Source organism: Rutilus rutilus (assembly GCF_951802725.1).
Source record: "Rutilus rutilus genome assembly, chromosome: 11".
Taxonomy (NCBI): domain Eukaryota; kingdom Metazoa; phylum Chordata; class Actinopteri; order Cypriniformes; family Leuciscidae; genus Rutilus; species Rutilus rutilus.
This window is the reverse complement of record NC_140216.1, coordinates 14,835,449-14,859,319: the sequence shown is the minus strand read 5'-3', so window position 1 is coordinate 14,859,319 and position 23,871 is coordinate 14,835,449. Positions and strand designations below refer to the sequence as shown.

General features: G+C 37.7%; 2 protein-coding genes across 2 annotated transcripts; one reads left to right on the top strand and one right to left on the bottom strand.

Annotated features, from left to right (window-relative positions):
• Positions 1-697: 697 nt before the first annotated feature.
• On the bottom strand, positions 698-2,586 carry LOC311299095 (uncharacterized protein). Its single transcript, XM_084422474.1, has 2 exons — positions 2,564-2,586; positions 698-1,853 (listed from the first exon to the last, which is right to left on the bottom strand). The coding sequence occupies exon 2, from the start codon at positions 1,202-1,204 to the stop codon at positions 764-766; it is 441 nt and encodes a 146-aa protein (XP_084278600.1). The 5' UTR covers positions 1,205-1,853; positions 2,564-2,586; the 3' UTR covers positions 698-763.
• Positions 2,587-3,518: 932 nt separating this feature from the next.
• Positions 3,519-23,536, top strand: cpsf1 (cleavage and polyadenylation specific factor 1). Its single transcript, XM_084423437.1, has 38 exons — positions 3,519-3,699; positions 4,002-4,179; positions 4,736-4,763; positions 4,857-4,990; positions 5,084-5,164; positions 5,258-5,409; positions 5,985-6,131; positions 6,515-6,654; positions 7,867-7,977; positions 8,073-8,166; positions 8,265-8,352; positions 8,476-8,607; positions 9,422-9,473; positions 9,560-9,651; positions 9,802-9,876; positions 11,209-11,289; positions 12,468-12,560; positions 12,685-12,798; positions 13,215-13,356; positions 13,451-13,629; positions 14,515-14,654; positions 14,742-14,925; positions 15,307-15,513; positions 15,601-15,690; positions 15,781-15,924; positions 16,376-16,528; positions 16,730-16,846; positions 17,610-17,700; positions 17,786-17,870; positions 18,485-18,626; positions 19,995-20,147; positions 20,244-20,420; positions 21,005-21,071; positions 21,156-21,203; positions 21,301-21,456; positions 21,615-21,744; positions 22,183-22,321; positions 23,231-23,536. The coding sequence occupies exons 2-38, from the start codon at positions 4,036-4,038 to the stop codon at positions 23,276-23,278; spliced, it is 4,350 nt and encodes a 1,449-aa protein (XP_084279563.1). The 5' UTR covers positions 3,519-3,699; positions 4,002-4,035; the 3' UTR covers positions 23,279-23,536.
• The last annotated feature ends 335 nt before the right edge of the window (positions 23,537-23,871 follow it).

Below are 23,871 nucleotides of genomic sequence, written 5' to 3'. Positions count from 1 at the left end.
CTGACTCAATGTTTGTTACTCACATCAATAAGTCAATAGAGCCATCAGCTATCCTTCTAATGGAATACTAGTGTACTGCAAACTGCCAGTATTGTGTTCTGTGTCCTTTTAAAAAAGTGTACAATAACATTTGAAACAGTAGTGCATTGATGCATTCATTTGAATTGCTTAAAAATCAAATTACCAGAAAGTCATTTGCTAAGTTAAATAAATGACGTTAGGCTATTTTGAACGAATTGGTTGAATGAAGGATTCAACTCACTCATTAAAGCAGTGACTTGCTGCCACCTCCTTTGTTTTTCATGTAGAACATTCTTTTTTTCTCTCATTAACACAACTTTTATTCAGACAAATTACATTTATTTACTTTCACATATAGATTTATATGATCACATGAAGTGTGCAGTCTTTGACTCTGAATAAGACAGTGTAAAAAAATATATATATATATATATACACATACAATTGTTGCCCAAAACAACAGCAGACAAGAAACATGAAAAGACGAACATAGAGGTGATGGATTTGATGGATCCACATCTGAGAGAATATAATGATCTGTGAACTCCACCTTTATGAACTGCACTGAATGATTCACTTTCTGCTGCTGTTCTACGTAAACAATTATTCAAATTACTTCAAATTGATTCACTTCATATTACACTTGTTTTAATTGTCAGGAAGAGTCATGGATCTTTCAACTTTTAGTTTGCACACTTTTTTATTTACACAGATTAAAGGGGAAGAGGGACGGAGATCTGCATTAGGAGGAGTTGCGGTTGTGCTTGTTGATCCACAAGTGCTTCGGTTTCGGATCGCTCATGTAGCGTTCAAGCAGCAACTCTTTTTCTCTTCGCTCCCCCTCCTTGATTATTTTCTTCTCCTTCCTTTTCTTGTCCTTCTCCTCCACCCAGGTGAACAGAACAAATGGCACTTTTCTTTTGCTCTTTTTCTGGACGTTCACATTGTGCTGGGTCTCATTCTTGGGACCGTCAGTAGAGGATTCACAGACGTGCTTCATCGTGAGCTCATCGATCTGAGAGACATCATCCGAATGGCCTTGTATGGCCGTGGAGTCTCCCATTTCACTGGGTTCACCTTCCTCTTCCTTAAATTCCTGGACCTCCTCCACTTCGTCCGCCCACGCTTCCTCCTGCACCTCACTGTCCTTCTCCAACCAAGAAAACATCTTTCTCGGTTTCATTTCAGCCTCCGATGTTTGGGGGCATTTAGACTTGAGTAAAGTACTGGCCCGGATGGCCCTCCCTGTGTACTCCACATACTAGCTCTCCTCATCCTCTACGACCACCAGGTTGAGTTGTGAAGGTGAAACAAACAGGGGAGAAGTGAACGACTGAGGATTCCGGTTGGGAGGACCTCTCAGAGCAACGACTTCATCATGTGCAGGAGTTGGGCTTGGAGGAAGTCGTTTGGGATGACGCACTTGGGATGAAGAGTGTCGGAGGGAAACAACTTCATCGGGACATGGAGGAACCGCCAACAGTTTGGGAGGATCCAGTTGAAGCAGAGAACATGGCAGGGATAACATCCTCAGGTGCTGGAGCTGGTTTCTGAGGATGCACGGGAGGTTTAGTCACTGGCGGCAGGGGTTTGAAGCGAGCGGCTGGTAGAGCGAGGTTGTAGCCATTGGTTGTTTTCCCTCTATTGGCTTTAGGAAGGAACATCTGACTGTAGTAGGCAGAGGTTTGACCTCCACAAGAAGTGGCATTGGCTCTGTGATCTTCCGTTCCTTCCGTTTTCTCTCCTTTCTTTTATTTTCTCTAGCTTCCCTAAGCTCACTTCCTCCCTCCATTAACTTTTCCAGACTGTGGACTACCTTGTGACGTCTCCTCCTGTAGGGCACAATTTTTTTTACATTTATTTATTAAATAAATCACCTGTATTTAAAGCAGTACCCGTCTGTCTGTTGTGTTTTTAAATATTTTAATGACTTCCTCACAATTAATTGGAATATCTCGCTCGATGGAGAGCAGCAGTAGGTCAGAGAGCCTCTCTTCAATACAAATGAAAAGACGCTGATACAATTAGAATGCAGAACACATCAAACAAAAATAGGGAAATTATGATAATATTACTAAATATGATTTACTTTACCTAACAAAACAGTGAGAATCAAAAAGGTAATTATGAGGAATTCATGTTTAGTTATGTTGATGTTATAAATTGTATGTATGAGTCTGTGTGTTAGCTATCATGAAATCAGTAACACTCTACAATAAGGTTTCATTAGTTGCATTTGTTAACATGAACTTCTACAGCATTTATTAATCTTAGTTCATTTTAATTTCAGCATTTCCTAAAACATGATTAAAATCAAAAGTTGTATTTGTTAACATTAGTTAATGCACTGACTGTGACGTAACATGAACAAACAATTTACAGTTGTATTATTAATAGGCCTACAGTAGCCTAACAAATGTTATGCTCATGGTTAGTTAGCTCATAAATGTTACTTAATATGAATAATAAACAAATTTACCTTATTGTAAAGTGTTACAATGAAATCAAAGATACAATCAAAGATTAGTATTAGCTTATATACTTCCACCTGCTGGCTGCTCGTGTAGTTTGAAGTCTCGCGGCGAACTGCTGTAGCGCTAGCGCTGCAAAGGAGACTCCGCCTACTTCACCTCCGCCAAATGCTTCCGCCAAAAAAACTTTGAATATAATATTTTTGTTGCATTATTACTGTTAGTGGCAATGGTGTATAAGTGCATTGTTATTTATTATAATATTTATAATAATTATTATTATTTACATTTACCAGAGAGGGGCACAATACATTTTAAGTACAATAATGTTGTACATTACAAATTAATTAATTAATTATTAACGCATTAACACTGATTATGCAATTATAATTGCAGTGTAAATCCATTCATGCTATGTTTGAGCTGCAAGTGTAAATGCAAAGATGGATTTTGTTAATACTGATTTTATTTGATTGGTAATAGCCATACTTTTTATTCGGATTGAATTTATTGATTAAATGTAAGAATCTGACATAAGAGGGCAAAGACATGACAATAATTTTTTTTTCTTTTTTTTTTTTTTTACTGTTCATCTCTGGCTTTATTGCTCAGTGTTATTTCAGGGTTTATATCTTCTCTCAATTGAGAGAGCACATCCTGTATTTTATAATGTCTATTTAATATTACCTCTAAACTTTGACGATAGGCGCGTTGCATATTAATTGTTCTAGGAATATTTAAATTTTTGTGTATTTTGTGCTACTCCATAATGTTCTAATTGAGGTCATTTGTAGCGTAGGCAGGGCCCCAACATAAACTCAAGCCCAGGGGCCCCCAGCCCCCTCAGTTCTGTCCTGATTGTATTTATTTGCGCTATTGCTTGTAATTTGTTCAGTTGTTCTTATTTTATTACCGACTGTTTACCTGACTTTATATTTATTAAATTACTACCGGTAATAATACTCTATTTATCTATCGATAAATTCAAAGTAAGGTGAATAAAAATGCGCATTATTCCTCGTAGTGGGAGGAACTCATGTTGCGCACGTCGGACACATTTCAGCGTAGCACTGCTGGCGCGAGTAATTCTGGGATGTGTAATGAATAAAAAGTGCTGTCCACTGTGCTGAGTTTGGTGTTAAATATCTATATTCATGAGACCCAATGGTCAAAGGGCTCATTGGGAAATTTGCATAATAATTCGCAGGTATGTTAGAGTTTATTTTGCGTATCTACATATTGTTTATTATGATCAAATACAGCTAGCTAGCATGTTAGCAGAACATGCTTGAGATGCAAATAATGTCAATAAAACGTTAAAATATGCGTAGAAACCATTAAATCGATCAAATAAATCAGCGAGTGTGTATATTTAGTGCATTATCGGTTGTGTGTTAGTGTTAGAGAATATAATGTCCCACTGTACAGCTTGTAAAGAATCAGATATGAAGCAAACATCATCAGTATGAAACTGTAACTGTAGTCTTCACACTGTGTTTGGTTCGTAAGGTGCTGCTGACTCTGAGAGGAGCTGCTCTTCATCATGTATGCAGTTTACCGTCAGGCTCATCCGCCCACTGCTGTGGAGTTTGCCGTGTACTGCAACTTCATTTCCAGCCAGGAGAAAAACCTGGTGGTGGCAGGGACATCTCAGCTGTATGTCTACAGGATCATTTATGATGTGGAGGTGAGGATGGAGAGTGTTTTATGTCTCTGCTTAAGTAAAGCTGTCGAATTAAATGTACAAAGATATTTAGACACAGCAACTGTCATTTAAGAAAGTGGATAAGTGAGGCCAGTTCACATAGGTGTCCGATCAGAGGAACCACAAGTGTGGTACACACACACACACACACACACACACACACATATATATATATATATGTATATATATATATATATATCGCTTTTTCTGGCTGCTCAAAGCGCTTTACATATGGAAGGGGGAATCTCCTCAATGACCACCAAATATATAGCCTTATTGTAATATTTCACAATAATACATTTTTTTTTGCTGTATTTATGACAAAATAAATGTAGCCTTGGTGAGCATAAGAGACTTCTTTCAAAAAGATAAAAAAAAAATCGTAATTATTGCGAGTATTTGTTTTTATCATTTTAAACCTGAAGTGTGAGTGTGATTTTACTGTGAAATAAATGCCACTTTGTTTGGTTTTCTTTGATTTTTAAAATATATGAGTCATTAATGTAAATATTAATCATTTGTTCTAATTTCATTCTAGAGCACTTCCAAATCAGAAAAGCCATCAGGTATGTATTTTAATTTTATTATCCATAATCAAGTATTCTGTAGATTTAGATGGATTTGATTATTATTATTATGTTCAATAATAAACCTTGTAGATGGCAAGAGTCGTAAAGAGAAACTGGAGCAGGTGGCGTCTTTCTCTCTCTTTGGAAATGTGATGTCCATGGCCAGTGTTCAGCTCGCGGCCACCAACAGAGACGCCTTGCTTCTGAGCTTCAAAGATGCCAAGGTACGTTTGACTACATCAAAGCTACTTCCTGCAAAAAAATAGTTTAAATAATAAGTCAATCTAATGTTTGCATGTTTTTTTTCCCCCTTTCAGCTCTCAATTGTGGAGTATGATCCAGGCACACATGACCTCAAGACTTTATCACTGCACTATTTTGAGGAACCAGAGTTGAGAGTGTGTATTGCGTTCATGAGCATGTGTTGAACTGCTGTTCTGCGAAGATGTGTGTTTTGATTTGATCTGTGGTGTATCTCTGGATCACTTTAGGAAGGGTTTGTTCAGAATGTGCACATTCCAATGGTGCGAGTGGACCCAGAAAACCGCTGCGCTGTCATGCTGGTGTACGGCACCTGCCTGGTGGTTCTGCCGTTCAGGAGGGACACGCTGACTGATGATCAAGAAGGGATTGTGGGAGAGGGGTACAAACAAATATTTTCTAAATATTTGCACATTTTAAAATGATTACACTACCGGTCAAATTTGCGATTTATGTTATTGTATGAATTTGCATTTATTTGATAAAAAATACAGTAAAACAGTAATATTGTGAAATATTATAACAATTCCAAATAACTGTTTTCTATTTTAATATATTGCTAAAATGTCATTTATTCCTGTGATGGCAAAGCTGAATTTTCAGCATCATTACTCCTGTGTGTCTTCAGTGTCACATGATCCTACAGAAATCATTCTAATATGCAGATTTGCTGCTCAAGAAACATTTATTATTATTATCAATGTTAAAAACAGTTGAGCTGCTTAATAATTTTGTGGAAAACCTGATTTTTTTCTTTGATGAATAGAAAGTTCAAAAGAACTGCATTTATTTGAATTAGAAATCTTTTGTGACATTATACATGTCTTCACTGTCACTTTTGATCAATTTAATGCTTTATTTCTTTCAAAAAAGAACAGTAGTGTATCAGACTCTATTAAAATGAAACTAGTAATGTTTTGCAGCATGATTTCAATGACAATGTTTCTCTTCTTTCAGGCAGAAATCGAGTTTTCTACCCAGTTACATAATTGATGTTCGTGAACTGGACGAGAAGCTCCTAAACATCATCGATATGAAGTTTCTCCATGGTTACTACGAGCCCACACTTCTTATTCTGTTTGAGCCCAATCAGACGTGGCCGGGGTATGACTGTTTATCTGCTTATCAACACTTATACATTTCCTGTCTCAATCATATGCAATGAGTCTTTATCATGACGCACTTAGGCCTGGTTTCACAGACATGGCTTTGATTAAGCCAGGATAAGGCCTTAGTTCAATTAGGGCATTTAAGTAGCTTTTATAAACATGCCTTAGAATTACTGGTGTGCATCTTGAGACAAAACAATGACACTGACATATTTCAAAATATGTCAGTGCAAGTTGCTTTCATTTAAAACAGCTCAAACATGCATTTCAGTCAGGGACTAGGCTTAAGCCTTATCTGTGAAATCCAGGGGTATGAGTTTTATTGAGGCACCTCTCCACATGCTGATAATAATGTGCAGATGTGTTTGTTGTGGCTAGGCGTGTAGCAGTTCGTCAGGACACGTGCAGTATCGTGGCAATCTCTCTAAACATCATGCAGAAGGTTCATCCAGTCATCTGGTCGCTGAGTAACCTGCCCTTTGACTGCACTCAGGTCATGGCTGTTCCCAAACCCATAGGTAAAATGTCTTCCATTCTTGCCTCTACCTGCAAGAGCTTCATGTAGACCAGTGGTTTTCAACCTCTCCTGCAGGGACCCCCTGACAGGCCATGTTTCTGTTTTAACCCTGAAATGGCACACCTGATTCAGTTAATTAAAGGCTAAATTAAATTAATAATTGATTAATTGACTAATTCCTACTCTTCCTACTCTAAAAACTACTCATTAATTGAATCAGGTAAGCCATTTCAGGGTTAAAACAGAAACATGGCCTGTCAGGGGGTCCCTGCAGGAGAGGTTGAAAACCACTGATGTAGACATTAATCTCTGGTTTTATGGCAGTGATTCTCAACCTTTTTGACTCCAGGGTCCCCCACAGTGTCCCTGCGGGTCCTTAAAAAATCTTAAATTCACTTGTATTAAATTTAAAGCAATAAAAAGTCTTAAATATCTTAAATATAAATGGTTTAAGAAAAGTCTTAATTATCATTTCAAGAGGTCTTAAATTTGGCAACAGAAGACAGGAATTGAGATATGGTTTAATGTGATTATTAACCTTCAAAAGGTATTATTTGAACTGTAAAGTGTACAGTTTGTCCTTTCACAGTTATTTTGGGAAGTTACAGTTTTAGTTACAGTTATAGTTTTTATGGGTCTAGAAATCACACTTTTTAAATTAGCCTTCCTCATATATCCAAGTTTTCCACGACTGTTGGAATTCTGGTTCTTCAAAAGAACACAAACAGTTGTTGATGGGGGTGAATTTAAATAAGACACATCTTGAAATATTTTATATTTTGTCGTATTTTAATTCGTTGTAAGTCATCATGAGGACCCCTTGGAAGTTTGCTGAGGCCCTAGTGGACCCCTGGTTGAGAACCACTGTATTATGGTGACAGTTTGAATTTTTCGAGTCTCATTTTAACTTTTAACGTTTCAAAAGCCTGTATTTCAACTATATGAATTTGAACCAATATTATCTCTAAATGCATTAGTATGATTCATATAATTTAAGCATTTAAATGTGACAGCAGGAACATGAAGACCTTCTGATTCAAATGGTCCTGCTTAAATGCTTGAAATTTTGTTGAGTTTTGTAGACATGTATAAATTAGGCGATTTTTACCAGAAAATGAAGGAAGAGTAAGTCCGTGTCCAGTATACATGAAAACTAATTTAATACTGCTTCAAAACATCCCAGCATCCAACCCGTGAAGCTCTTTTTCTTCAGGTGGAGTTGTGGTGTTCGCTGTGAATTCCTTGCTGTATCTAAACCAGAGTGTTCCTCCGTTTGGAGTGTCACTCAACAGTCAGACCAATGGCACCACAGCTTTCCCCTTGAGTAAGTACTTCTGGGACTTTTTCTTTATGATTACTACCCTAATTGATGAGTTTTATTCACTTTGATGTTTCCATTCAATCTGTTTTGCTCTTTAGAGCCACAGGAGGAAGTGAAGATCACACTGGATTGTTCTCAAGCATCCTTCATTACCTCCGATAAGATGGTTATCTCACTAAAAGGAGGAGAAATGTGAGATCTTGTGTATTTATGACCATAAAACTGGATTGGTGTAAACTGGTAATTTGATTTTGAGTGTTTCTTGACTGAGTGTCTTTTCGTGTGTGCAGTTACGTGTTGACGCTCATCACAGATGGCATGAGGAGTGTGCGGGCGTTCCACTTCGATAAGGCTGCCGCCAGTGTCCTGACCACCTGTGTGAGTGTTTCCCTGTGTCAAAACCACTTAAAACATACTTCACAGTCTTAGAAATCATCAGACTTCAATCCTCTGTGCTTGCTCACAGACACTCACACGCTCCTTCCATCTCTCTCCTCTCAGATGATGACAATGGAGGCTGGTTATCTGTTCTTAGGCTCTCGTCTGGGCAACTCACTGCTGCTCAGGTACACAGAGAAAATTCAGGAAACACTTATAGAAGAGGGCAAAGAGAATGAGGATAAAGAGAAACAGGTGTGTGTGATCCCTTGTGAAGAAAACATCCATTTAGCATACTTTTAAAAGAGTTCTTATTACGGAAATGACATACTTTTATAGAATATACTTCAGTGCAAACTAAATTACACTTAATTGCATGTTAATTGTTAATTGAACTAGATTTGACAGGTCATCTGATGTTATTTGCAAGCAAATGAAAATGTATTATAATATATGTAAATTCATAATTACTTCTATTGTCTTTTTGGTTAATCTGGTTAAAGTACTGCTGAATGTACTGGAAAGCAGTTATGGGAAACTAAAATATACTTTAATATCATGAATTGTATTAATATATTTGTAATTACACATTTGTAATGATAATGTTGCAATTTACTACATTTAAAGGCTATTAACTTTTAATTGAATTTTACACTACAGTTAAAATTATAATCAAGCTCTTTACATGTGCTTTAGTATGTTAGTCAACACATCGAAATAAGTGTACTTTAAAGCATGACAATGATTTAAAATGTACCTTAAAACAAAACTTTAAATTTTACATTATTCGAAAGTGCACTTTGTAAAAGTGTACTTAAGTGTCTTAAGAAACATAGTCATGAAATTTAATTCTCTTTAAGTACACTTGTGGCCTTTTATTTCATTAATATCTGCAATTATATGTTAAAATAAGATTTAGCCACTCTTTTTCTAATGCTGAGATCCAGCCAAATGATAGTTTTGTCATTCACAATACATTTTCATGAAATGTCCCCTTTAAACATATAAAATCTTCTGTAAAAAGAAATCTGAAGCTTCTTCCCTTATATTAAATGCCTCTATCTTCCAGGAAGAACCTCCAAATAAAAAGAAGCGTGTGGATTCCACGACTAACTGGGCAGGTAGTGTAATTAATCGCAGTGTTTTACATGAACAGATATTTGTGTTAGTATGTTTTGGATATATGTGTGCGAGTTGCTGTGTTCAGGTAAGGCGAATCTACCTGATGAGCTTGATGAAATTGAGGTGTACGGGAGTGAGGCTCAGTCAGGCACTCAGTTGGCTACATACTCATTTGAGGTGAGGTCCTATCTAATCTGATCTCTGTAACACATTTCATTTACAATATTAGGGACTGTGAATACAACGTATGTACATTTCAAATGGTGTTGCCTGTACGAAACGAAGTATTGAACTTGATTTGACGGGCCATCTGATGCTTATGTCCAGGTTTGTGACAGCATACTGAACATTGGACCCTGTGCCAGCGCCTCCATGGGAGAACCGGCCTTCCTGTCTGAAGAGGTACTTTTATTTTCTCTATAGAGTACTGCAGTGATGATGTATTTTTGTCATTTGTGATTTCGCATCACCCTGGTTCCCTTGACAAAAACCCATTAGGATTATTGCAAAAAATAAGCTCTGTGACCAACAGAGTTTATGATAATCATCATGTTAATTAACACAACGTTTATGGATTTTGAAGCCTAAATTCAATCACCAGAAATAAAAAGCTGAATGTAGGTGAAAATGACCGATACTAAACGAACTATACCACGGTTGCATGACTTCAACGTCACCATTAAAGGATTAGTCACCCAAAAATTTAAGTTCTGTCATTAAGTACTCACCCTCATGTCGTTCCAAACCCGTAAGACTTTCGATATTTTGATGAAATCTGAGAGCTTTCTGTCCCTCCATTGACAGCTACACAACTGAAAATGTGACGCTTCAAAAAGTTCATAAAGAGATCATAAAACTAATCCAAATGAATTGAGCGGTTTAGTTTTCTGAAGACACAGAATCAGTTTTTTCTTGCAAGATCTGGCAACACAAATGACTCAAAGCTCATACCACTTTCCCTGTGGTTTTCTTGTACCACACACATACAGATGAGAGACACATCTCTGATACATGTTTAAATATGATATTAACAACTAGTTGTTAATTTTAATTCCGTACAACCTGAATTTTTGCAAAGGCGGTTGTCACTACCTGCATTTTCAGGAGTTCGTTTGGTTGTAGAATGCGTTTGTCACTCCCGTAAAATACTGAACTGTGTGTGGTCAGAATGGCAACCGAGTTTAACTGCAGTATGTACGTGGCATTTCAGTCTTTATTTAAAAACTTTTTCTCCCGAAAGTTTGAGTTAGAATTGCAAGAGTGCGATTATAAACCCATTGAGGCTGTGAAAGTGGACTAGGGCCTAGATGAGTTTCAGCATGAAGAAGTTTAATGTCCCCGACAACCTCTGTAGTCCCATTTAGACACTTGTTAGAAATCCTAAAATCACAAGGAGGTATTACTGATGTATTTTATGTTGTAGTATAAAGCAAGAAAATACCTTCAGCTAGTTAATCACAGACCTTATTTCAGGCATTTAACTAAAAACTCATTCAAATAAAACTATTGACTTCAGGATGATGGAGCCGGAAGTGCTAAACTGCATCTCATTGCTTGATTTTGGCATTCTATTGCTGTTGAGATCAGTGAGGTATTTAATACTGAACCCTGAGACACAGCATGAAAAGTGAGACATATTTAGTCTCAAACATTATTAGTTCCATTTAACGGTTGGGTTGGGGAAAAATATTGGTTTTCTGATTAATTGTGATACAATGTCAATTCTTCCATCAGTTTCAAACTAACCCAGAGCCGGATCTGGAGGTGGTGGTGTGCTCAGGATACGGCAAGAATGGAGCTCTTTCTGTACTGCAGGTATGGTTATTACTGCAAACACTGCCCCCTGTGTACTCCTGGTCCTGTAATCATGGATGGCAATTGCATGTGCTGCATGTTTGAAGCAGAAATGCACAGCACTCTGTCCTGCGGCGGTGAGGCTCGTCTGCCGCAGGTTTGTGCGGGTGCTACAGTGACGTCTGGGCTTTACCAGGGCTGCCTCAGAGATGGTTGGAGAGGCCTTTAAAACACCCGAGATACAGCAGAGGCACACTGCTGATGCACTGCTCATGTATTTCACACAGGATGCATGAAACTAGTGTTATTTGTCAAGTGTTAAGTGCAAATGCGTTCATTATGAGGCCCCATTTACACCTGGTATTAACATGCATGGTGGTTTGATCTCAAATGTGTCTTAAAAACGACTTTGACAAAGAAATATAAGATAGTTTTGGTCTCCTACATAATTCCCATAATTCTATTTATGTTATATAGTTTTAATAATTTTACTATTAATCTAAAATGTGGAAAACGGTAATAAAGAATGAAAAGGTGTGTCCCTTCCTTCAAAATCTGATGGCAAGTCTCAGGAGATGCATATGAAACTCATATGAAGACCAGATTTGAATGGTGATCAAGTTTTTTTATTTTGTTTATATGTCTATGTGATGTTTTTAATATGCTTAAAGACAAACCATGTGAAATTCAAAAGTCACTTGCTGAGTATTTTCTAATATTAACCCGGAGTGATCCAGTGATATTTTGACCTTTTCTCTTTTGTAATGTCTCTCTTTCTTTCTACAGTCTTTCTTCAAATCTCCCTCTTGCTCACTCTCTCTCCTCCATCATAAGTGTATACGCCCCCTTCTGATGATTGGCTAAAATTGTGTGTTGTGGTGCTCGGTCCAATCCACTTTCAACAGCGTTTCTCAGAAATCGCTTACTGCACCTTTAATAATACATTTCTCAGAAACAAGGCTTCTTATCTTATGTCATTTTGCATTTCAATTAAATAACTCTTGATTTAAGAGTGTTTATATATTCGTTCTGCAAAACCACAGAAATACGAAGTAAAAAAAGCACTTTTTGCAGTGTTGGCATTATAGGCCTCACATAATGTTGACAATATATTGGCCACTGGCAATTGAAAAGTACATATATGTAAACCATTATTACTTTATTATATTAAACTTGTGATATATTTTGCTGGTTTATAGAAAAGCATCAGACCGCAGGTGGTCACAACGTTTGAACTTCCTGGATGCCATGACATGTGGACAGTCATATACTGTGAGGAGAAACCTGAAAAGGTGATTTGTTGCAGCTTTTCACCTTTCACTTTTCTTATGTCTTCTATTTGATAAATCACAAATAGTATTCTTGTTAAGCTGTTTTACTTTAACTGCTTTGCTTTGAAACTCCCCATGTCTGCAGTCTCCAGCAGAGGGCGATAGTGAGGGTCCTGAGGAGGAGAAGCACGAGCCCATAGTGGAGGATGACAAGAACAAACACGGCTTCCTCATCCTCAGTAGAGAAGACTCTACTATGGTATTCACAGGCTATATTCTGTATAACATACTACCGTATTACTTTTACTGTGTTGACTGTATGCAGTATATATTTTGCACATCCACTGTATGGGCATTAAATAGAGCGCAATGCAGTATTGTAATCCACAATATAATGCACTACCACAATTTTTAACCTCTCCTTGACATTTTTTTTTATTAGACTGCCAAGAGTTATTTGCAATCTATTATATAGTCAATAGTAAGCAGTATGCTAGTATGTCATTCCAGGCTGACAGATATTCCCATCACTGCTATCTCATATGAGCTTCATGCTCATTGGATACTTTTCAACCAATCATAATGCTTGTAGTCACTTGCCCATGAAATCTCTGTAATTTTGCTAATGTGACCTCAGCTTTACAGTGTTTCATTGCTCTTGCTGTGTGTGTTCAGATCCTGCAAACTGGTCAGGAGATTATGGAGCTGGACACTAGTGGTTTCGCCACACAGGGTCCCACTGTGTATGCAGGCAACATCGGAGACAATAAATACATCATCCAGGTGTCTCCTATGGGCATCAGACTGCTAGAGGGAGGTAAGGGAGCACATCATCAGTGTATTTTTTTTAACTATGATCATATGATGGATGACCTGTATTTCATCTGGTCTCTGTTTCTTCTTGCACTCAGTGACACAGCTCCACTTTATACCTGTGGACCTGGGCTCTCCCATAGTGCACTGCTCTGTGGCCGATCCTTACGTGGTCATCATGACAGCAGAGGGAGTGGTCACCATGTTTGTGTTGAAGAGTGACTCGTACATGGGGAAGAGCCACCGCCTGGCACTGCAGAAACCACAAATCCACACGGTCAGTCCATGCAAATATCTCACCGTTCAAAAGTTTGGGGTCACTAAGATTTTTAAAAATACTTTTGAAAGAAGTCTATAATGCTCACCAAAGTTGCATTTATTTGATCAAAAATACAGTTAAAAAATAAATATTGTGAAGTATTATTACAATTTAAAATAAATTCTGTGTCTTTCTATTTAAATATATTTTATAATGTGATGACAAAGCTGAATTTTCAGCATCATTACTCCAGTCTTCAGTGCGACATGATCCTTCAAAAATCATTCTAATAAGATGATTTGCTGCTCAATAAACAATTTATGTTATTATCAGTGTCAAACAGTAGTGCTGCTTAATATTTTTGTGAAAACTGATCATTTTGTTCAGGATTCTTTAATGAATAGGAAGTAAAAAAAACAACAACATTTATTTGAAATAGAATTTCTTGTTTCATTATAATTTCCTTTACCATCACTTTTGATCAAATTAATGCATATTTGCTGAATAAAAGTATTAATTTCTTTAAAAAAATCGTACTGACCCCAAACTTTTCAACAGTGCTGTATTTTATGCTGAACTCATGAAATGTATTTTCTGAAAAACTGTATTTTACCTCTAAATCTAAAGCAAATAAAGAAAAATGATTCCTATGTTTAGGACCGACGTTTTTTTTTTTTTTACACATTTTCTTTCTTTTCTTTTTTTTCCTTGCTTTTATTTGGTTCAAATAGTAGCAAATGGTAACATAGTATAAATATATATATGCATATACACGTTTTTTTTGTAATTACCATTAATCTCATTAGATTCTCTTTACTGAAATACAGTAATGTACTGAAATGCATTAAATGTTGAATACCCTTTAAAGTATTCTCAATATGAACAATTCAAATTTTTTCTCAGCAATCACGTGTTATTACATTATGTGCATACCGTGACGTCAGTGGCATGTTTACCACTGAGAACAAGGCCAACTTCCTGGCCAAAGAGGAAGCTCCCATCAGAACCCAATCAGAGACAGAGACCATTATCCAGGACATCAGGTATCCACACACTCATTTTTAAAATGCTATTATTTCCAGTCTTTTGTCTATAATTATTCATTTTCTTTCCCTCATGTTCTGTGCCAGTAATGCGTTGGATGATGAGGAGGAGATGCTGTATGGGGAGTCGCACCCTCTGACCAGCCCTAGTAAAGAAGAGTCCAGCCGCGGCTCTGCAGGGAACTCGACTCAGACAGGAAGAGAGGGCGGCCAGAGCAGACTGGAGCCGTCACACTGGTGCCTGCTGGTCAGAGAGAACGGAGTCATGGAGGTGACGAACATACTCACTGATTTACAGAGATTTCCTTGGATTTAAGTTGGATTTGTGGTGAAAAGAATGTTTTGTAATTATTAAAACAATTAAGTAAAATAAGTTTAAAAAAGAGATATTTTTAAATATTATTTTTTACTTTTATTTTATTATTTCATATTAAATTTTAAAATGTCCCTTTTTATGACTCAAAAATCCATATAATTTACCCAAAAATACAAAGATGAAAAGTTTATCTTCCTTTATGGTTGCTTAGTATGATACATCAATGACACTAAATTAGTGATTAGAGGCTGTTTCATGGTATAAGCTTTCATATATAGCACATGTGTTTGGTTCTTATTATCGGTTGTTAAGATTCTTTTGTCGTTTCTTAATCAGATCTACCAGATTCCCGACTGGCGCTTGGTTTTCCTGGTGAAAAATTTCCCTGTTGGTCAACGTGTTTTGGTTGACAGCTCTGCTAGCCAATCGGCTACTCAAGGGGAGCTCAAAAAGGAGGAAGTGACGAGGCAGGGAGACATCCCATTAGTCAAAGAAGTTTCTCTTGTGTCATTAGGCTACAACCACAGCCGTCCTTACCTGCTGGTAAGTTTATCACAGAAACCTGCTCTTCTGGATGAGATGAAGTTTACGGTTTTAATTTGACTGAATTTGTCAATCAAATCCTAACAGGCACATGTTGATCAAGAGCTTCTGATATATGAGGCCTTTCCATACGACCAGCAGCAAGCTCAGAGCAACCTGAAAGTGCGCTTTAAGAAGGTACAAGCCAACACTAAATACTCTCTCTGGACATTTACTCTAATGATGCTTGAACGATGAAGAGTGGTGGCTTTGTTTTCTTCTTGTCAGATGCCTCATAACATTAACTTCAGAGAGAAGAAGTCCAAAATTAGAAAGGACAAGAAGCCTGAGGGTCAGGGAGAGGAGACTCTGGTGGTCAAGGGTCGTGTGGCCAGATTCAGATACTTCCAGGACATCTCAGGATACGCAGGGGTATGTCTGTCTGTGACTTGGTTTAAAAACTGTATATTTCTGGTCATTTCTTTTTCTTTTCTTTTTTTATCGGTGCCTTTACTTTGTGTTAAATTCTAAATGTATATAAGGTAATAAAGTTTATTTTTGTATTCTTTTCATACTATTATAGTATTTTTATTTAAAAAAAAAAAATCAGTTTTAGTAATTTGAGTTGTTAGTACTTTAGTACTTAGTTGCCAAGGCAAAATATCTAATATTTATTTATTTTTATTTTATTTCAGCTGAATTTCAATTACCCAAAATTATTTTCAATAGTTTTTGTCAACAATAACAAAACTGCTGGCAAGTTATCAAGCTGGCATTCAATACATTGGCACCGATTTGAACAGTTTATCCAATTTTTTTCTTCCTAATGCCAAGCTTAAATTTGTAAAATAAGCACTACATATAGGTTGGCGCTATTTTTCAGGTGTTTATCTGCGGGCCGTCTCCTCACTGGATGTTGGTGACCTCTCGTGGGGCAATGCGGCTCCACCCCATGACAATAGATGGCGCTATCGAGTCCTTCTCTCCCTTTCACAATATCAACTGCCCCAAAGGATTCCTCTACTTCAACAAACAGGTACAAACAAGTTCTAAAATGTACATTAGCATTTGGTATTGGATGTTAAATGACTTAAATGACTGTGTTATTATATTAAATAATATAATGTGTGTTTAATATTATATTAAAAGTGTTATTCACCCTCCAATGTATCAGGATATCTTGGGAACATGATCTTGACAGGTTAAATGTGTAACTGAAGTGCATTTGCTTCTTTAGGGCGAGCTGAGGATTAGTGTGTTACCCACTTACCTCTCATACGATGCTCCCTGGCCTGTCCGCAAGATTCCACTCAGGTGTACCGTCCACTATGTGTCGTACCACATGGAATCCAAGGTAATACAAATGCTGTGGGATGTAGATAAGGAGTTCACTGAATGTAGTCGTCATTTAGCATCATTTTTAAACTTTTAACTTTAAACTATGTATGACCCGTAAAGGGACAGTTCACCCACAAATCAAAATTCTGTCATCATGTTCTAACTCTCATGTTTTTCCAAACCTGTTTGACTTTCTTTCTTCACTGGAACATAAAACAAAATATTTTGAAGAATGTTGGTAACCAAACACTTTTGGTGACCATTGACTTCCGTTGTATTGGCAAAAATAGGAACAGAAACCATTTGGTTACCAACATTCTTCAAAATATCTTCTTTTGTGTTCCGCAGAAAAAAGAAAGGCACAGTCACATTTATCGCCGCTCTGCGAAAGTTTTGCCATGCGGAATCCAGTAATTTCAACAAAATTCACATTAGAGTGAAAAAGTTAGCATATTTCACTCGTGTTCCAGTTAGTCGCACAAAAAACGCTGTGTTGACCAACAGAAAGCTGCTTTGTTTGAAAGTTATTTCTGTGTGGCCGGTGCTTCAGGCATCGCTACTCTATTGGCAATGGACAGTGACTGCAAAATTTGGCTATTGTGACTGCATCTTTAGAATTAGGCTGGCTGTTTTTGCTGCTGTACCTTTAATATTTCATATGTAAATGAGATCTGTTATGATTACTCTTTGCATAACAATAGTATTCAGCATTAAATGAGTGTTGCTATGTAAATGCGTGCAGTCATGTGTTCATACGTGGTCCATTGTGTGTGTTTAAGGTGTATGCTGTGTGCAGCAGTGTTAAAGATCAGTGCACTCGTATTCCCAGAATGACTGGAGAAGAGAAGGAGTTTGAGACCATTGAAAGAGGTGTGACACTTTGTTTGGGTGTGTACTTGGAGAAAGTGAATGCGTCTGATTTGATGGGGTCTTAATAGTTTAATTGTTCTCTCAGATGAGCGGTACATCCCCCCTCAGCAGGACAAATTCTCCATTCAGCTTATCTCTCCGGTCAGCTGGGAGGCCATCCCAAACACACGGTGAGAACCACCTTCATGTTTCACTTAAAGGGACAGTTCACAAAAAAATTAAAATTCTGTCCGCATATACTCACCCTCATGTCATTCCAAACTCATAAGAGTTTTGTTCATCTTCGAAACACAAATGGAGATCTTTTTAATGAAACAAGTTACCTGAGAGATTTCTGTCCTTTCACTGAAAGTCCAGGTAACCACAACTTTCAAGCTTCAAAAAGTTCATAAAGATCATAAAAGTAATCCAAATGAATAGTGGTTTCATTCAAGTCTTCTGAAGAGACACGATTACTTTATATGATGAACAACAGATTTAATTTAGGCTTTTATTCACATTTAAACATTGATCAACACATACAAAGTGCACATCAATATGGTAAACGGAAGCTCAAACCTCATTGGTTTTCATATGTCAAGCAAGTACAATTGAGCTTCAGTTTACTATATTTGATGTGTTTTTATGATGCATAAAGTTTTGTTTGCATTAACTTTCATTAGAGGGACAGAAAAGTTAAACGAAAGTCTTATTAGGTTGGAATGACATGAGGGTGAGTAAATGATGAATATCACGAAAAATAAACCGAACAGTCTGTATGATATTGTTGAACTGTCTTCGTCAGCATTGACCTGGAGGAGTGGGAGCATGTGACGTGCATGAAGACAGTGGCTCTGAAGAGTCAGGAGACCGTATCAGGGCTGAAGGGATACGTGGCCGTGGGCACGTGCCTCCTGCAGGGAGAGGAGGTCACCTGTAGGGGCAGAGTGAGTCTTCACTTACATACATCTGTAAACACTCCTGACAGGTGCAGTAAGTAGTAGTGCATTAAAGGGATAGTTCACCCAAAATTTTTAATTAGCCCATGATTTACTCACCCTCAAGTCATCCTAGGTGTATATGACATTCTTCTTTCAGACGAATACAATCAGAGTTATTTAAAAAAATGACCTGGCTCTTCCAAGCTTTATAATGGCAGTGAAAGACCGTTTCTGTTTTGAAGTCCATAAAAGTGCAACTTACAAGTGCATCATAAAAGTGCTCCACACGGCTCCGGGGGGGTTAATAAAGGCCTTCTGAAGCGAAGCGATGAGTTTGTGTAAGAAAAATATTCATATTTAAAACTTTAGAAAGTAAAATAACTAACTTCCGGCCAGACGAACATATGGATTCCACTTAAGCGCAACTTATGCGTAATGGAACATACTGCTGATATTTACGCTACGCTACGCTACTTCTGACGTCATAAGTTGCGCATTAGGCGCAAGTAGACTGCATACTCATCTCTTCGCCTCAGAAGGCCCCCCGGAGCCGTGTGGAGCACTTTTATGATGGAAAGATGCACTTTTATGCAGAAACGGCCATTCACTGCCATAATTAAGCTTGGAAGAGCCAGGACATTTTTTAATATAACTCCGATTGTATTCATCTGAAAGAAGAATGTCATATACACCTAGGATGACTTGAGGGTGAGTAAATCATGGGCTAATTTAAATTTTTGTGTGAACTATCCCTTTAATGAAATAGAAGTACATTCATTTATCTATATATATCTATATAGAGAGAGAGAATAATAAATATTACAATATAATAATAAATCGCAACGGCTGTGATTTAATTCCATAAATATTTGCGATGCCTGTTTCAGAGTGAAGCGCAGTACTGCGTTCATATACACAAGCTGCTCCACACAAACTCCATCCGAGTTTGAGTCGCTTTAACGTGCAACTGTGAACGTGACATGAGCCAATCATCTTTCCATAATTGCAATGAGAAACGCTTATAAACAAAAGAGAAATCTGTGCTTTAAACAGCTTAAAAGTTAACACAGCCCAAAATCTTAGTATTGTAATTTTACAGTTCTCTTTTTTTATTGTACTGAAAAATAAAAATATTAGTTTTTCCTAAATACTTCATTTTACAGTGCAATATTGCAACCGTAATATTTCTTATTTTGTTTAATATTTAATAATTATTATTTATAATAATATTATTTATTATGATATATAATTATAAAATTGTGCAGCCCTGCAAACAAGCACAGCAAACGTAGAGCAAGCTCCCCCCCCCCCCCCCCCCCCCCCCAAAATCAAAGTTTCATCAAACTTCTGATCTGGGTTCATTCCGTCTGACAGATCCTGATTGTGGATGTGATTGAGGTCGTGCCAGAGCCCGGTCAGCCCCTCACCAAGAATAAGTTTAAAGTGCTGTATGAGAAGGAGCAGAAAGGACCTGTTACAGCTCTCTGTCACTGCAGTGGATACCTGGTGTCTGCCATCGGACAGAAGGTACCACACACGTTCATATGTGCTGCATCACATGAAATAGAATGCCATTTCTGTTCATTCTGCATGATGGAGTTGTGTGTGTGTGTGTGCGTGCAGATCTTCTTATGGAGCCTGAGGGATAATGATCTGACTGGCATGGCCTTCATCGACACGCAGCTCTACATCCATCAAATGCACAGCATCAAGAACTTCATCCTCGCTGCTGATGTCATGAAGAGCGTCTCTCTGCTGCGCTACCAGGAAGAGAGCAAGACGCTCTCGCTCGTCAGCAGGGTAACCTGTCATGAGTTTGCAGTCAAATATCAGTCAATTCCTTTTTTGATTTAGTTGGATTTAAAGGGATAGTTTTACATTTACATTTATTCATTTAGCTGACGCTTTTATCCAAAGCGACTTACAATTGCTATATATGTCAGAGGTCGCACGCCTCTGGAGCAACTAGGGGTTAAGTGTCTTGCTCAGGGACACATTGGTGTCTCACAGTGGATTCGAACCGGGGTCTCTCACACCAAAGGCATGTGTCTTATCCATTGAAACTTGTGTCATTTATTTAAATATATATTTAGAATGGCATATTTTCAATGATAACATTGTGGCCTATTTCATTATCATGTTATCTGTAAGTCAGTTTTTTTTAAATGCACTTTTAAGATTTGAAGTACACTACAAGTGCACATTCAGTCCAGTTAAGCACACTTCTTATAAGGGTCCTCACTTGAGGAACCAGCCAGACAGAGTCAATTGAACGCAAAGATGTCACCAGCTTTATGCAGCTTATAGTGACAAATTGATAAATACTTAGAAGTTAAAATGTGTACAGGTCTGATTGTTCCATGTTTCTTTTTGTTTCATCATAGGATGCAAAGCCCCTGGAAGTTTATAGCATTGAATTTATGGTGGACAATAACCAGCTTGGCTTTCTAGGTAAGTGACTTACCATCTTCTTCTGTTTTATGATTAAACACTCTAGTAAACGTCACTCATTTGATCTCTTAAACCTTTTCTTAGTTTCAGACAGAGACAAAAACCTGTTGGTCTACATGTACCTGCCTGAAGGTGAGTCATTTATTTGATCCTTTCTGCAATACTTTTAGACTCTGCTCTTTCCCAGTGTCCCACATCAAACGCATGTCCTTCATTGTTCCATCTTTAGCCAAAGAGAGTTTCGGGGGCATGCGTTTGCTGCGACGAGCAGACTTCAACGTGGGCGCTCACGTGAACGCCTTATGGAGGATGCCATGCCGCGGAACTCTGGACACGGCCAGCAAGAAAGCGCTCACGTGGGATAACAAACACATCACCTGGTTCGGTGGGTCTCTTCACCTGCTTCTCGAGGCTTTTGAACACCTTCGCACCCTAGCAACCAACATTCATGAAACATGATCACTGAGCCATCATTATTTTATAATTCCCAAACTAGTTAAACCAGTTCATTAGAAACCTAACCGTGATTCTGTGTCTGTGCAGCTACGTTGGACGGTGGCGTCGGCATGCTTCTGCCAATGCAGGAGAAGACGTACCGCAGACTGCTGATGTTGCAGAACGCCCTCACCACCATGCTGCCACATCATGCTGGGCTCAACCCAAAGGCTTTCAGGTACTGATTCTTCTCATTAGTACTGCTGACGTCCTGAGAGACGCGAATCAGCGAAACCCCACAACGTTCCAGCTTATTATCACATTACACCACTTCTTGGGATTCAACGCTTTTGACCAATGAATTTCCATGAACTTTTTAGGAATTGCTTTTAGAGATTGGGGTAGATTTCTGCATCTCTGGAATTGTCTTTGGAACAGATTTAAACAATTAATATTAATTAATACTTAACATTTTACAAATGAGACCCTCAATGGACAGACGTGCGAGCAATTTCGTGAGCATTTCATAAAAAGCCAATAAATATTTTAGGGCAGAGCATAACTAAAAAGTTATATTCAGTAAAAGACATTTCCAGGCCACATTTGACATTTCTGTTGCATATTTTAGTGCACTTCTTTGTACCCTCTCAGCATTTCCTACTGTGTATTGCTGCAGGATGCTGCACTACGATCGGCGGACGTTGCAGAACGCTGTGAAGAACATTCTGGACGGAGAGCTGCTGAATAAGTACCTGTACCTCAGCACCATGGAGCGAAGCGAACTGGCCAAGAAGATCGGCACAACGTCAGACATTGTGAGTGCTGAACTCCAAGACACTCACTGTCACACTTTACCTCAGTGAGCCGTGAATGATACACCAGTGCAGGGCAGACGAGATGACAATTATGAACAAGTGATGGAAATATATTGAATAATAATTTTATATAATTAAGCAGTACTTGCAATTGTGCTGGAACCTAGTGCTTTCTTTTTTTATATTAAAAAAACAAGAACTTGATATTAATGAACTCGTGCTTCTGATAAATTCCGCTTTTTTTCCTCCTCTGGGAATGAAAATAGTTCCTAAAGAAGCCAAAGCACTCAGCTGAACCTGGCCACATACTGTTACAAACACTAATGCTGTCTTCATTTGCCATCAGTACTGTCCTACTTCCCACTTCTGAAATAGGAATTATGAGTTTGTCCCGTTCAAGTGTTTTGTTGTTGGAAAGAATAGGAATCATGGAGTGCAAGGTTCATTCTTGCCTATTTCTTGGGGAAATTTAATTCAAGTCAAAATTTATAGAAAATGTGTAGTTAACATTCAATGGATGTTGGATATAAATATAGCATCCCATTCATTGGCAACCATATAAACATTACTCATGCTGATAAATACATTCTAGATAGCTTGCTGATGATTCTAGATATTCAGTAAAATAAATGCAATTTTCACTATTAGAAATGCATATAGTATGCATAATTTTGTTCTTATATTGAATTATTGATCTGTTAAATGATCTGTTTCCATATTTGCAGTAATTCCGGTTGCATATGAAAGGCAGCATTAAATAACAGCATCACTGAATGCCACTCGGCCAATCAAATGAGAGAACTAGACCTGTTGTTTAATGTTCGGATACTACAGTAATGACAGCAATAATCTCCACATGTGCTTCCTTCATTCCTGTTCATGAGCTTTTCTGCTCTCTCTTTGTTTCAGATCTTGGATGATCTTCTGGAGATTGACAGAGTAACTGCTCACTTCTGAAGAGCTTCTGCTCTCACTCTCAATGTATTTCGTCACCTGAAGATTCCCTTTCTGCCCGCTGTTTTATACTTCAGTGTTTTGATAGAAAATCAGAAAACTAAAATTTGTCATACTGTTGTTGTTTTTTTTGTTGAGTGAAAGAAGGAAATGCAGTAAATGGTATTGTATTTCATAGAATATTTTGTAAGTAAAAACCAAAAGAAAATGAACTTTTGCATCTTGACATTCAGAACAGACAAACATGCGGATACTCCAGTGCTTTCAGTGTCGTCATTCTTCCCTACAGACACGGGTCATTCTCTGTCTGCAGATAGGTTGACCACTAGAAGGGTACAACTAAGAAGCAGATTTCTCTTAGACTTCCCTTGTCAAAAACACTATAAACTGCCAAAAGAACACTATAATCCATGTAATTTGCATGGCAGTGTTCATAAGGGAAGCAAAAGAGATGGTTTTCCGTTTGTTTTCTGCGTTAAAGTCACGACGAAACGGAAGTAGCGACAGATCTTTTCTTCTGTATTGTGACGTACATCCAAGTGTAATAGATTATCAAAAAAGAAGGAAAAAATGAATGCAAGCTTTGCAATCGAATG

What these genes read in the sequence shown, in the direction of transcription:
- LOC311299095 (XM_084422474.1), bottom strand. Translation starts at nt 1,204, where the DNA reads ATGAAACCGAGAAAGATGTTTTCTTGGTTGGAGAAGGACAGTGAGGTG.
- cpsf1 (XM_084423437.1), top strand. Translation starts at nt 4,036, where the DNA reads ATGTATGCAGTTTACCGTCAGGCTCATCCGCCCACTGCTGTGGAGTTT. An exon ending in AGAAACCACAAATCCACACG is followed by an intron (nt 13,630 to 14,514) that starts GTCAGTCCATGC and finishes ATTTTTTCTCAG; the next exon opens with CAATCACGTGTTATTACATT. An exon ending in TCGGCACAACGTCAGACATT is followed by an intron (nt 22,322 to 23,230) that starts GTGAGTGCTGAA and finishes TCTTTGTTTCAG; the next exon opens with ATCTTGGATGATCTTCTGGA.